Source organism: Diadema setosum, chromosome 1 (genome assembly GCF_964275005.1).
Source record: "Diadema setosum chromosome 1, eeDiaSeto1, whole genome shotgun sequence".
NCBI lineage: Eukaryota > Metazoa > Echinodermata > Echinoidea > Diadematoida > Diadematidae > Diadema > Diadema setosum.
The window spans coordinates 2271506-2286303 of NC_092685.1; the positions used below are offsets into that span (position 1 = coordinate 2271506).

General features: G+C 37.6%; 2 protein-coding genes across 2 annotated transcripts; both read left to right on the plus strand.

Moving 5' to 3' along the window:
• The first annotated feature begins 1939 nt into the window (after positions 1–1939).
• On the plus strand, positions 1940–5340 carry LOC140246313 (uncharacterized). Its single transcript, XM_072325789.1, has 2 exons — positions 1940–2213; positions 2941–5340. Exons 1-2 carry the CDS (start codon positions 1973–1975, stop codon positions 3108–3110), a joined length of 411 nt encoding a protein of 136 aa, XP_072181890.1. The 5' UTR covers positions 1940–1972; the 3' UTR covers positions 3111–5340.
• A 3622-nt stretch (positions 5341–8962) lies between these two features.
• On the plus strand, positions 8963–12821 carry LOC140232758 (uncharacterized). Its single transcript, XM_072312875.1, has 3 exons — positions 8963–9025; positions 11298–11408; positions 12588–12821. Exons 1-3 carry the CDS (start codon positions 8963–8965, stop codon positions 12810–12812), a joined length of 399 nt encoding a protein of 132 aa, XP_072168976.1. The 3' UTR covers positions 12813–12821.
• Positions 12822–14798: the final 1977 nt, after the last annotated feature.

Genomic DNA, 14798 nt, shown 5'->3' on the forward strand with positions numbered 1-14798 from the left:
CCGAAAATTCATTGTCTTGAAGTCCCTTCCACAGTTCAGCTTCAGTTATTACAAAGATGTGCCAATTTTGCACTCGGGAACTCTATGACAAAACAAGACAAAAATATACATGTTCATTATATGGAAAATCCCCATCATTAGATTATCACTCACATTTAACATAGATAGCTGCAAAATTTAAATAAACCAACAAGTGAATTATGAGGACAAGTCAACATTACACAGATATTGCCTTTTTAAAGGTGTAATACAATAATTGACATCCTCACAGGACTTCTATTTTTCCAGACAGAAAATATTGTCTCAAGGGGAGATATATACATTAAGATACCTTCAATGGGACTGCCAAGTGTTACATTACCATGACAGACAAGGCAATATTATTCTATATGGTTTACATAAACACACATCATTTTACTCTAGCCCTGTTGGCAGCCAGTCAATTGTTGAATTACATTACAGCTGTACTTCACGTAATGTCACTGCTCACAATGAAACCTGTAGTCAAGTGATTGAATTATGACCAATCACCGACAAAAGTTTTACAAAATTTATATGTAGACCATTTGATACTTCACAGGTAATTTACATTCAGTATGTGTGCAGAAATGTGGCAAGAAGTCAGTCAGACGCACTTATTCTTGAAACACGGAAGCAATGCTCAAATCACAACTTAAGATGATGTTATGTCATGAAATTGTGTTTGGCAATATGCCCTTCAGAAGTAGAATAACTTATCATAAAGGAATATACTGATGCACTGGTATCAGCATTTTCCGATCTACCAAGTATCACACATTAGAGGCTTGAGACTTGCGCTACAGGAGCCTTTCTCATGATCACTTTATTATGACACACTTCACACAGGCATGCTTCTCTCCTCACACGACAGGGGAAAAACAAACAAACAAACATACGTGTACGTACAAAACCCAAACACAAAACATGGGTTTCTTAAACCATCAAATGTCACACAGTTTATCACTTTGAGTTTGAGTTTGTTTGTTTTTTTCTACAAAATAAGGCAAAGCATTAAATTCGGTATGCACCATATCACACGATTTAAAGGTACAGCTTAAAAATGCTAAAGTTCCTTAAATATTTTAAAATAAATCCTCTCCCATCCCATCCAGTCCCCTTCGCTCCCTCACAAGTACTAATACAAGTGGCTCTCTGACTCTAGTCTGAGGCTGTGCTGCAAAATCTCAGCATCACAGTCAGTAGTCAGTAAATTTAACTCACTAGACTAGATGTCTAAACTACTGTCTTTCGGGTCACTGCCACTCTGCACTGCACTGCGAGCACAGCAAATCAAAGGGGGTGGGGAAACACAAATGTAAATGGATGGGACCATTCGGGATAAACAAAACATTTTACTCCTCCACCACCACACTCAGCACAGGAACTACGTATAGATTCTACGAGTCTATCTAAAATTCTATAAAACCATCCAATTAAGGCATGAACCAAAACATACCGTTGTGCCGACTAATACCTCTAGCAACCGCAACCTGTGCTCTGCAAGTCCTTGGGCTAAAAGTGTGTTCGGTATCAAAATGTAACGTGGAGTAGGCCTAGCCTCTACTAGGTCGAGTCTACAATACAATGCTCCGTGGCTGGCCCGGCGGCGGCACCGTGAGATATATGCGCCTGCAATCCCCGAAGCTAGCTAGCTATCGCGCTACCTCAAGATGCAACAGGCTTGGGAACTTCTCGCCAGCTCACGTGTATATTCAGTATGCATTGCTCCCACTGACCTTACTCTACAGTAATTGCTCCGTAGTCCGAGAATATCGATAAATAGTAGAAAATGTTCTACTGTATTTAACATCACATTTTAAATTCCGGCAATGAATAAATACAATAATATTTTTGGTATTTTTATAAAGTTTTCTAGGTATACTATGCGTTTTAGCACTTTTACAGTAAATAATTTTTTCATAAATTATGAAAGAGGCTTCGCAGATTCAATATGGCAGCCCCCTGTGTCTCTTGTTCTGTGACATCGAGGTGCGGTGATATCACGACTTTCAAGCATGCGCTTTCATCCAACGATAAAGAACTGACTCATAAGTCACTTCGCAATGCCATTTCAAAAATCCAAGCTGATGTGAATGCATTTCTGACTAAAGAAGTGGAAAACGAGAAGCTGCAAGCAAAGTCAAGAGGAAAGAGCGAAAGGACACACAGCCAGCAGCAGGAAGAAACCGCAGGTAGAGTGTCTAACTTTGAAGGCCTAACGACTGTAACGTTAATTTTGTAAATTTTCGCAGTACTCCCTGTCTGAAGTGCGAGTTGCTTGCTACAACTCGCAAGAGGTGTACAGACTGTAAGTGCGAAGGTGATTTAGGTATATAGTACTGAAGTACAGGTACGGTTAAACACATGTCCTTCAATCAACATCACTAACACTGTAGACAGGTTTCTAACTTCTGATATTTCTAGGTCTAGTAGTAGTAGCACAAAAGTTAGAGTTGTCAGTACAGCCCTGTATAAAGTTACACTTACAGACCTGTACTGAGATGGGAAATGTGATGATGATGTGACGGTTGTGTACCCAGTAGAACAATATCCATGGTGGAAAGAGGCTGTTCCTTTTGAGACTTTTTGTTCTACAGTGTAGACCTGTGTAGTGTGAGTCATGACCATTGATGACAGTTCTAGTCTAGTAAATAGTAGAAAATTCTACATATAGGTAGAAAGACTACTTTGTCAAGTACATGTATTCTATCTATGGAAGTATGGTGTACTCATCAATAGCAAGTGTAAAGATTAAATTTTGTTTTGTTCATAAAACCAGGGTTGTTGATTGAAATGGTTCACTGTTAAAATGAGATCAACATTGAAATTTAGAGATTGATTGAAATGATTCAATGACAATGTTAAAATGAGATATGGCCCATTTTATGTAAGCACTATCTTTTATGCGATTTTCCACAGGTGGCAGTGATGGAGATGACTTTGGCTTAGAGGATGAGGAGGATGGTGAGGATGAAGACAATAGTGGAGACTGCCCAAAAACAGGACAAGATTCTACCAAGAGAAATGCAGAAGAAAGTTGTGTTCTAAGTGCTAATAAAAAGTCCAAGACATCAGAAACATGTACATGACTGAATGCAGAGGACTGGTGATTTTAGTGCATCGTTTCTAGTCCAGGAAATGTATTGGCTCCTCTTCTCCAGATAAAATGTACTGTGTAGACATTATTCATGTGAATGAACATACAACGTAGGTGCTCTGTACATGTTGGTTGAGTAGCTTTGCTACAAGTATTTATACGTCACTGTATGAACTTAATCAGTGGTAGATTTTTAGTTCTGATTACATTTGCATTTCTACATGTGTAGTACATTTATGTTGATTTGTAGGCAATGCCTCATTTTTGTTGACTGACAACTTAGGTTATAAAAATCAGAGCCAGCATCCATGCTTTATCCTCACCCTTTTTCCCTGTCTTCCAGAAGTTTGTGTAAAATATTTATGCAAGAACTTTGTTGTCCTCTGCCTGTTCACCTTCCAAATTTCTTTTTCTCATGTTAATTGGAACATGAGATTATCATTCTTTTTATATTTTCTTTGTTGAGGCAGGGGCAGCACAACAGATTTCATTGTATGTACATGAGTACAAAGTACATGCAATGTACTACAGTAGTAATGTGTGGTGTAAGCAAATTCTATCAATACAGATTGTTCTTATTTTTACTGCAAATGAAAATGCACAAATACATTCATACAGGTATACTGTATATTCGTGTTCAAGATACATTGTACAATGTAATAACCACCTTGTTATACAAGTCAATGTGGAAGGCACAAACTGAATGGGATTTCCATGGCTTGCAGTGACAGCTCATGTCATGTTTAGTTGAGGGCTGTTATGTTCCTTTTCTCTATAACTACACTTTCTCAAGACAGCTGTAAAATTTATCTATGTATTTGTCTATACCGTTTTATTTTCACAGGGTAGCCCTTTCAGTTTAAAAAAAAAAACATTTACCAAGGGACCCTGCATAAAAAAGAAAAAATATGAAATACATACAAAGTTACATACAAAAGTAGAGTAAATCCAAAAGGATATCCCAAGGAAAAAAAAAAACCTCAAGGAAATGAAATATAGAGCTGACATTTGAAACTGATGTTATCACATTGCAAACCTCAAAGAAGGTGTGTTGGAGGCAATGATGGTTTACTAAAAGGGCACTATCCTTAATGAGGGCGTTTCATGTATTGCCATTCTTTGCATTTGTGTGTGTGTGTGTGTGTGTAGGTGTAAGTATTTTATTTGGCATTACAAACATTTGAGGTAGGCTATAGGTTTTGTTTGACGTTCTGTGGTTGAGAGTTCTGTGTCACTTATTCCATAAAACTAAAATTATGTACACTGTACAGTGTACAAAGTATAATTTGTACTTGTTATTAATGAAAATTAAATGCAACTGTACATGGAAAACTTGCTGTTCAACAGGTTTGTGAATTGCATCTCTAAAAGAATTACAGGCATGATATCTGGCTTTTTGTAAAATGCAGTACACATGTATTTGTATTATTGATATTCTGCATTTCCCTTTGAAATTTGCAGGTCCCCCCCCCCCCCAAAAAAAAAAAATGCACACGTGTATCTTTATTCTGTGAATAGTGATACATGTACTAGTTTCCTGCTTGTCTATGACTGAATAAATCTTCAGAAGTTATTACATGTATACATGTACATTGTGATTTATCTATGGTATACAGTCTGAATGTATCACGTTTTTGTTTTTGTTTTTTGTCTTTGTTTTTTTTTACATTTTAAATGCTAAAGAACTTTCTGATATACATGTACATGTACTGTTATAACAAGGAAGCGTTGGTGGTGTAAATTACAGGCAAAAGACATGTACACTGTAGTTTACAGGGCGCAACCACTTTTTTGCAGGTCAAACAGAAATATGTTAAGAACCCCCCCCCCTTTGTTTTTGTTTTGTCTTGTTTTATTTTGTAGTTTGATTAGCTGATTGTGGTGGAGAAGTGGCAGCAACACGTTCCCCTCCATCCTGAAAACGAATCCACATCCCTCCCTGCTCCCATAAAGTCGGCCCCTCAATTTGAACAACGTAGCGCCGGCCCTGGTCTCGAAGCATGAAACATACGGGATACGGAAACGACCGGTCAACACCCTAGCCCCCCCCCCCCCCCTCCCTGTAATGTGCAGTCTTTATTCATGTTTTGTATCATTATGTGGCGAATACTGTGATCTGAGTCATGTTAAAAGAGATGTACTGAATATAAAGCTGTATGGTCGTTCGTCTTTTACATGCATCTTTATCGTGAGTTGTTGCTTGTACTGTACCTTTAACAGTTTTTCACAATAAATTTTGTGAAAATTTGCATTACATTCTCGCATGGTTTGATTCATAGGGTCTCCAAATTCTACCATTCGTAAATCCTGTTGTACTGTAGTTTAGCATAAGGATCTAATGTCGGATAATGTGGCAAGGTTGCATCTCTTACTAGAGATGCATTGTATCAGCCCATCAAAAAAAAAGAAAAAAAAAGTCCACATTGTGGATAATAGGACGTCTTTGATGTTTGTTGAGTGAAGGCACTGAAGGTCGATCCAGCAATCAAGTTGTTTTCTCTTGTTGGGACACACGCATCAAATATTTTGTATGAACTGTAGGCCCTAGTCCTTTGATATTTTTAGGTGTGATTTGTCACACATTACATTTAGACCTCGTTGCTCGGCTTTGATTTGAAGCGCAGGCTATTCTACATGTACGCTGTACATCTACCACAATACAAGTGCAGGTGTTTTGGTCTGAAGGACAAATAACCTTACCACCGGGAGTCCTGCAGCCCTTTTACATTATTATGGAGGACACTGTATATGGGGATGGCATTAGTAAACGTATTCACTGTAGTTTGCCTCCTTTGTACCAATGTCTGCTTGATCAGATCTAGAGTAGATGTGGTCGTATAATATAATTTGTTTATACAATACATGGTAATGAGCATTTTCGTAGCAATCAGTAGCAGGTTCATGTGTACTGTATTAAAACACTTGCATATATATATATATATATATATATATATATACATATATAGTACTGTATACTTGTATATATATTTGTCAATGATCTTAGTTTGATTTACATGGATGTTATACCGAATGACTGAAGTGACTACATTGGTCAACGGTGTATATCCATAGGCAGACATTTTCCAGACGACAGCTGGGTGTTGTTTCAACTTCAGTTTTGACCTTCGTATATTTATGTGGAAAATAGACACACACTTGAAGAATACTAAATACATGTAGGCCTGTATGATGTCCTTGACAAATCATGTGAATCATTACGCATAGAAGATCATAGAAAACATTTACTTTTTGACTGTTGGAGGTATGTCACAATGTGCTACACCGCAATCATCTAGTCTTTATCTTCTCTTGTCACTGTACCCCCTTTGATTTTTCTTTTTTGACAAAAGAGATAAAAAGAAAAAAAGTGAAAGGGGGCGCTTTAATTTCTGAAAGAAAAACCCGGAAGTGGCACGAGAAACAAGGAGAAAATTTGCACTTATTTTGTTTTTCTTTTCTTTTCCTGTCAGCCGATTAACCCCGGAAGTGGTACGAAATATTAAAAGTACCTGTTAGGGCCTTTTCTCTCTCTCTCTCCCTCCCTCTCCCTCTCTCTCTCTCTCTCTCTCTCTTTCTCTTGTCAGCTGATTAAACCCGGAAGTGGCACCAGAAATATTTTGTGCGCATACAAAAATACATGTAACATGTAACAGTATATATGTGTGTGTTATGTTTGGCTTTCTGGGAATTTAAGAAGAACAATCCGCTTACAGCTCATCACTGCCCACAAGACAAATCAGTCAGATGTTTTATGACATCTTATTTGATTGTAACCAGAAGCGAGGTTTAAATGGGTCATCTCCGTAGTGGTATCGATGCTTATTCTACAATTTTTCTTTTCATTCATTTAATTTTATCTAAAAACAGGGTGGTCCGTTTACATTCGTGGACTTCCGCGGGTCCCTGTGAAATGAAGTACACGAACAGAATATTTCAAACATAAAAATCGACGATACAAATTATGCAAAAATAAAACATCACCCGCATTATAAGGCAAATTGCATTCAGCTGATAGCATACAACAGCGGAAAGGAAAGAAATCTACACTACAGCTGTACGAATACTGAAAATACTGTAACTTGTGTATGGGGTAGTAAATAAAGCGTTCTTTGTTAAAAGTATGCAAATAAACGTTTGTACATTAGTTTGTGTGTATAGTCCTTGATTGTTTGGAATGACTTAGTGCAGTCTTTTAGCATGTTTCATTTGAGACTGTGTAAGCTTGTGTAGTATTAATGATAATACATAAATGAGTGATTTAATCTGATCAGGGATCTTTTATCGAAAGATACAATCGATTATAAATTTCCTTACCACACAGGCTGCCAAAGACTTAAAACGGAAATCAACTATATAATCAATTATAACTCTTCATAACAGGGCCCTGGAAATTCGCATTTTAGAGTGGTTATATTCTCTAGGATTTAGCATGGTCACATTAGATTTTAAGCCTTTGAAAGTTGTCAGACACACTCCTAAACACGTCATCTTCAGGTTCCTCATAAGGTTGGGTCTCGGCTCACCTAATTTGACTAATTAAAATCACATCATCTCAGAGTCTCAGTCGACGAGATCATTATCGCTCTACGACTCCAATAATAGCTACAAAAAGGTCTCTAGATATCATTTATTACTGAAACTATAAATGCAATTAGCTCATGCATCTTTCGTTGATGAGAATTAATGATAATAATGATAATAATCAACATTTTATCGCGCTTAATACAAAGTTTATAAGCGCCTTACAGATAATTATACCCAAACGCATACAGTGTATAATCTTACATTATTGAAACATAACTACAAACTCTACAATAATTTACGTTACTCAATATACTTTAACAATAATCAAATGTTAAAGTTAGCATACTTACAAGTGTGAACACAAGTCATAAAGAAGAAGAAAACAAAAACGTGGAAAGCCGTTGCAGTGCTGTGCAATTTGTTGTTACTCTCCCTCTCCCCTCTCTTCCTCTGAAAAGAAAACAAAAAAGTAAGCACCCACATACACACTTCCTGGCTTTTCTCTCTCTCTCTCTCTGTATTTTACTGTCTCTGTCTATATTTCCCACCCTATCTGTTATTTTTTTTTCTGTCTCTCGCTCTCTTCTATATGAAGAGAGCGTTTTCCAATGTTTGCGCTTCGCACCCAGTCGGTAGTAACGCCTGACTGCCCCATAAAATAGTGCATGAATCAAGTGGAATTTATATTTGCTGTGTTACTGCCAATTTCGAATAAAATAGCTGGATCAAAGTATGCGATGAAGGTGTCATATCATCGACGCACCTACATTATTCCGCCAGCTCTGACTCTGCAACGACTGGTGTTGTTTCCCGCTGGTATAGCGCAGATCTGGAAAATTCGTGGATATGTAGCAAACGGAAGCAGGAAAACATTGACCGTCTGCTCAGGAGTTTTCAAATTACTACAAGTCCAAAATTTTCGGGTCTTTTATGACTTTTAGATAGAGATTAACAGATTCTGCCACCAGTGTGACCAGGTTTCATTTTCTCTGCCGTTGGAGCGCGTCTATAACTTCCCTGGTCGTCATTCATATCGAGTGCCAATTTGGTTTTCGATTTCCTGACGTTGATCTCGGTATTGTACCTGGATATCTTTCAAAAACAGGTTCATATTTTCAGTATTATTGGTTATAAGCCAAGTTTTCGGTATCAACTTCCGTGTTTCCATCGCACGTTCTACATAACTCCTATCTTGCTGGTATCACAGACGCTTTACGCCGTGCCATGGATGGAGCTAGATTATACTGTAAAGAGAAATGAACAGGAGTTGCACAGTTTGAATGCCAGCAATCGACTTTGTACCGGCGGATCCAACGAGAGATGTTTCACACATGTGGCAACGTGTCGCCTCCGGGCTCAGTTCGGGAAGATAAGGTCACTGGGGTGAGACGTAGTATAAAATTCTTTCTTCTCTCTTTTATATCCCTAATACAATCCGTTTACTCTCCAATTCATAGCTTAGTGTGCAGAATATTTCATTTACCTTTTTCTTGCGCTATCATAATCGCGATCATGTTCCTGTCGTAGCCTACATAGTTTACATATTGATACTGTGACCAGGGAGGTCCATGGTTCTGTTAAGTTTATGACATTTTGAGTACCAGGTTCCAGTTGGATTCGTACCGTAGTACCTCCACGTCGTAAAACCGCGTGCATGTTTCCTAAATAGTATTATCTACCTTCAGTAAGAGAATAGTATATAATGCCCTATGTTCATCTTCCTTGTTTCACTCAATCGCTCGTGCTTATTAGTGCGTTTAAGCAAACACACACTTTTACACACATTGATATGTATTGTGTATGTACCTGTATATTTACATAAAGTGTGTGTGTGTGTGTGTGTGTGTGCATGTGTGCGTGTGTGTGTGTGTGTTGCAAAAACCCATGGGCTGACGTGTTCTGAACGACTGAACTCCGGATCGGGTTTATGGAGATTATATCTTTAGGTCTATAAAATGTAGAAAATGAGCTTGACATAATTCTACTCATGCATTGTACAAAAACGGTACACGCACCTTTATAGCAGTCATGTTGCATGTTATTTCACTTTCTATTCAAATCTACTTACATTCGAAGTCTATAATCACAGTAATTATTTCTCTCGCACAGAATGTAATCAATTTACCATTTAGGTTTACATTTAAGTTTGGACCGCATGTTATTATGTTTCATGCCATAAGATGGTAATTTCTCGTCGCCATGTTATACCCGTCTTTCTAGGCATGACAACTTTTGTCATTAACCTGAATCAACATCTGATTGTTAACATGAAGTCTATGCTATACTATGATGCACAGTTTCAAGGCAATGGAATTCGATCCCAAGTCGTTTCATGATGGGGTTATATTCTGCATTTACGAGAGCCTTTTGTGGTGTTGAGCGGTCTGTACGTTTGTGCTCAAGTTGTCATAGCGACAGCATCCCCTTTTAGGAATCACCTGCCGTCTTCGCACTGAGATGGCATCAACAGAAACATGGGGTATAATGGGGAGCCGCCACGGAGTGTCGTATAATTTTACATGTATTATTGGTAAGAGAGGTGAAAAGGCAGGACGATTTTTTTTTTCCTTGAGCTGGTAGATTTCGACAATGCTACATGATTATGGCACATGCCAGTGGTGTTCAGTTAATTGCTCCAGTATAGGTCTGATCATTTACAGCGGTTTCTCATTAAGTGTTATACTATTTTGTTCAGCAGCATAAGATGAATTCACATTAACGCCTTTCTTTTACTATGCAGTTATATAAGTACAACAACAACAACAACAAATGCTAATAATGAATATATAATCATTATTATTACAATTATTGTTATCATCATTATCATTGTTATTTTTATCATTATCATTATTATCTTTAATCATCATCATCATCATCATATCATCATCATTATCAATTAACCGACACTTTGGGACAATGCTTACCCTGACCGAATACTAAATAATATATAGTCTTTCACTGCTTGATTTTTTTTATTCCCTCAGGCAGACAGTTATCTTCAAAGTCGTTCTGAGTCTAAAATGTCTTTACACGATTAAGATTTGCTTCGCTTTGCAGTTACAGCTGTGTGATAGCTCAGAAACTGGAACTACATGTATATTGCTTGACGTAGCGCTGACTGTCACGGACAAACCATTTAAGAATGCGAATTCTTAGTTTCTGCGCAATGGTTACTGATATTTCTTTGAAACCTAAACAGAATCGGTAAAAATGATACAATCATAATTATAGTGCTTATGTGTATAGTTGTGCCTTTCGGTTACTTAGCCCAGCCTTGCTGTATAATAAGAACGTTGCACCGAAATAAAGAAATGCGATTACGATGTAATCTTATCATCAGCGATAAGATCTTAAATCTTTCGTCACGATGTGCCTGTGTTTAAAAGCAAAATACGCAAAGTGCAACTCCAAACAATGCCTTTTGACACTGCCTGCGAATTAAACGTGGGCGACACAAAAGGTCTCCAAGGACACCATGCAGTGGGTGAAGATGTGTTGTCGATTTTTGTCGCCACGCATTTTGAGTTTTGAGTGATGGCAGTGTTGGGGATAGCCCTGAGTTAATAAAACTGGAGATTTTAGGCATGAACACAATTCAAAACCATATGAGCCTGGTGCCATTTTAATCATGTTAATAGTGATTTCTGCCCCGTAGGATGTGAAGTCACCGTCTAAGAGATGCGCTGAGTGTCAGAAAGTGTCGGCCAAGATCATGGCGGAGAAAGAAGTGCAGGAAACAATCGGAGTTCTGCGGGACAGACTGCGGGTGAGACATCCACTATTATATAACCATTATGATTATGACAACTTATCGTCTTATTGGCAGCTCTTCGAGATTTTAAAGGGATGGTAGAGTATTGGTTGAGGTGAGGATTCAGCTTTTAACTTTTTGTGAGATACTACAAACCACTTTGTAAAATATAAAAGAGCATACAATTCTAAGAGGAATATTCAACGTTTATTTGATGAAAATCGGTTTTGAAATGGCTGATATATATATATATATATATATATATATATATATTGTATTATATATATATATATATAAAGTAAAACAAAGCGATACCTAATGAAAGGTGGGTCCCACCTTTTATCATGATCGCTTTGTTTTGGATATCTCAGCCATTTCAAAACTAATTTTCATCAAATCAACTTTTGAATTACTTTTATAATTCATATGCTCTTTCATTTTATTTTATAAGAGGTTTCTCATTTTCTCAAAAAATCATCATCAAAAAAACGATGGAAACCTGAAGCCCCATGTCAACAAAAACTGTCCCATCTGTTTAACTGCGTATATGATTACATCTTGTCTTAGCGAATTATGCCAATGTGTATACACGGTGTACCAAAATTATCATTCTGCGGATGGCAACACAATCTGAACACATTCAAGTTATCTCATAGGCTTCTGAAGTGTCGAGTACTAATTGTGCAATGCATTGTCTATAGGCCTACAGTTAGGTAAGGAATGACGATGGTATGGTACAACATTTGAAAACAACATAATTGACAGCTGTAACATAAAGATGAATAAGCAACTCCCATGTGTTGTGTTACTTAAATTTCTTCCTACACATGGTAATATTCACTATGTTTTTCCACTGACCACAAGAAATAGTCGGGGAGGAATGCACAATTAAATATGCGATCGCCGTTATTTAGTGTGTCAAATTTCGTATTGCAAGATATTGCTTTTGGTCTGACGTATTCATGAATACAAATCTTCATGCGCAATATTTTCCGGGGGGGGGGGGAACTATTAGCCTTTTCTGCGTGAAGATTGTCATATGAATAATTACAAGTGTTTGACTGTACGATTGATAACAATGCGTACAGATAAAGTAATTGTACTGAAGGCATCTAGATAGGAACCACACCTGTTTGTCAGTTGTATCACAGAACTCGGACTGTGGTCAAATTTGCTCACGTTCTCTGTACACAGATTATGCAGATAATGGTTGACGACTGCGCTGCAATGTTTGAGCAGAAGAAGATAAAGAAATGGAAAGCGGCTCGAAGGAAGTCTGGAGAAACAGACTACCAGTTGAAATGGACCGTGGTTGCATCCATAGTTGTCATGTCGATGTGTTACTTGCTACGTCTTCTCCGGAGTATACAGCCTGAACCCTGCTTACCCAAGGAGGACATTGATGTTGTGCAAACGTGACCACTCGAACTTTCAAATTTGACTGTAAAACGTGCTGTTGGTAAAAAACAAGCGAGATACAGAATGCAATGCAGGCCTTTTAAATATTAGATAGGTAGCTTTGGTGTAATGTCATATTTTATACTCTATATATAAACGACACAGTCAGCGGCCAAAGTAAGATGATTATAGGGAAACAAGACTCCGGACAACACTGAAATAAACAATATTTAAAAAACAGTATTTCGATACGGTCAAACTACTACGCAACATCTTGTCTAAATAATTCAAATTAAAAAAAAAAATATAGATATTGTATATATAGCTTGAGAGCAAATTTAATGTCAGTGATGCACGCAAACCACTTAAAACGTGCAAAGAATTTGTAGCTTCGGTATACTTTGTTATGTTGAACAAAAATATTCAAATTATTTTATGCGTTTTTGTAGGCCTATATGTTTGTTTGTGTGTTTGTGCATGTATGTTCATGTTGCGTGATAACTTCTGCCGCTGTCCACAATACGAATGTGTGTTTGGCCGACACGTTCATTTAATTTGATTTGTCATTATAGATCGTGTACGGATAATTTTTTCTTTTAAATTTATTGCATATTTACTCAAGGTATCAATTTCTTGCTGAACACGGCGTTATACAAACCATGCTGAAAACTCATTTTCATATTTAGTTCTTGGTTATACTGAAATCTCAGTTTCCTCATCATGTTTGGATACTGAATGTCAAAGATATAGAGAAAGAGAGAAAGAGGGAAGAGAGGGCGATTCTGGGTACACGTCACGATTCCGACACCCACGAGTCATACAGCCTATTGCAGTCATACAACCTACGAATCAAAAAGCACATATTGAGAATAGATACTTAGTGAGCAAGGCCCACGAGCTCGACATCAAGTAAAAGTGGCCCACGAGCTATACGAACAGAACTACACGAGCTCGACACTCTGCACATAATGCATACTAGTCCGACACTATACATGCCAGTATTCGCAAACAAGGCCCACGACTCAGACACTAGGAAAAAAGGCCCATGAGATGGACATTGCATCACGGGGCATAAATCACGCAGTGCTTGTCTCGTGGACCTTGTTTGCCTAGTGTCGGATTCGTGGGATTTATCTACTAGCGGGTCTACAAGTGTCGAGCTCATGGGCCTTATTTGCCCAGTGTCGAGCTGGTGGACCTTATTGCGTGTCGAGCTCATAGACCGTATGACTTTATGACTCGTGAGCCATTTTATCAATGTCAAGTTCGTATGCAATATGACCCGTGGGTTTCAGGCTCATGGGATAGTCCCGAGATTCTCGCATGGGTGAAGAATGATGTTTGTGTGTTGGTGTATTTTACTGCTTACAGATCGTTATCCGAAGGTTGTAGCTATTCCGAAGCTTCGTTATTCCCAAGGTCTGTTATATTCCCAGGGTACATTAGTCTAAAAATAAAATACAATTCATTAGTCTGAAGATGAAAAAGGATTCGTTTTTCCGAAAATTAAATAGAATCCGTTATTACGAAGGTCTGTTAGTCTCAAAATGGGAAAGGGGTTCATTATTCCATAGGTTTGTCAGTGTTTGTTAACCTGAAAATGAAATCAGGTTCGTTCGTCCAAAATTATTGAATTAAATTCAGATTTTCGAAAATCAAATAAAATTCTTCTAGTGACAGAATATGGTGTTGTAATTACAAAAAGAAAGAAAGAAAGGATAATTGGGCAACGAAAATTGGGTATGTTGTCAGCGGATGATAATATACTTGTATACTTTTGGGCAAAGCATGTGCTATACGTCAGGAATATTGACTTTGATTTTATCTCAACAATTGCTATACCTGAGCTAATGGATTTAGATGTAGTTATAGTTATAACAGTGATGATAAATGTATAGATGTTGAGATAATCGCTGGTGGTAATGATGCTAATGATTGATGACAACAACAATTAGAATAATGATGACAATTCCGATTATCACTGAAGTCCTAATGCTAATTACAATT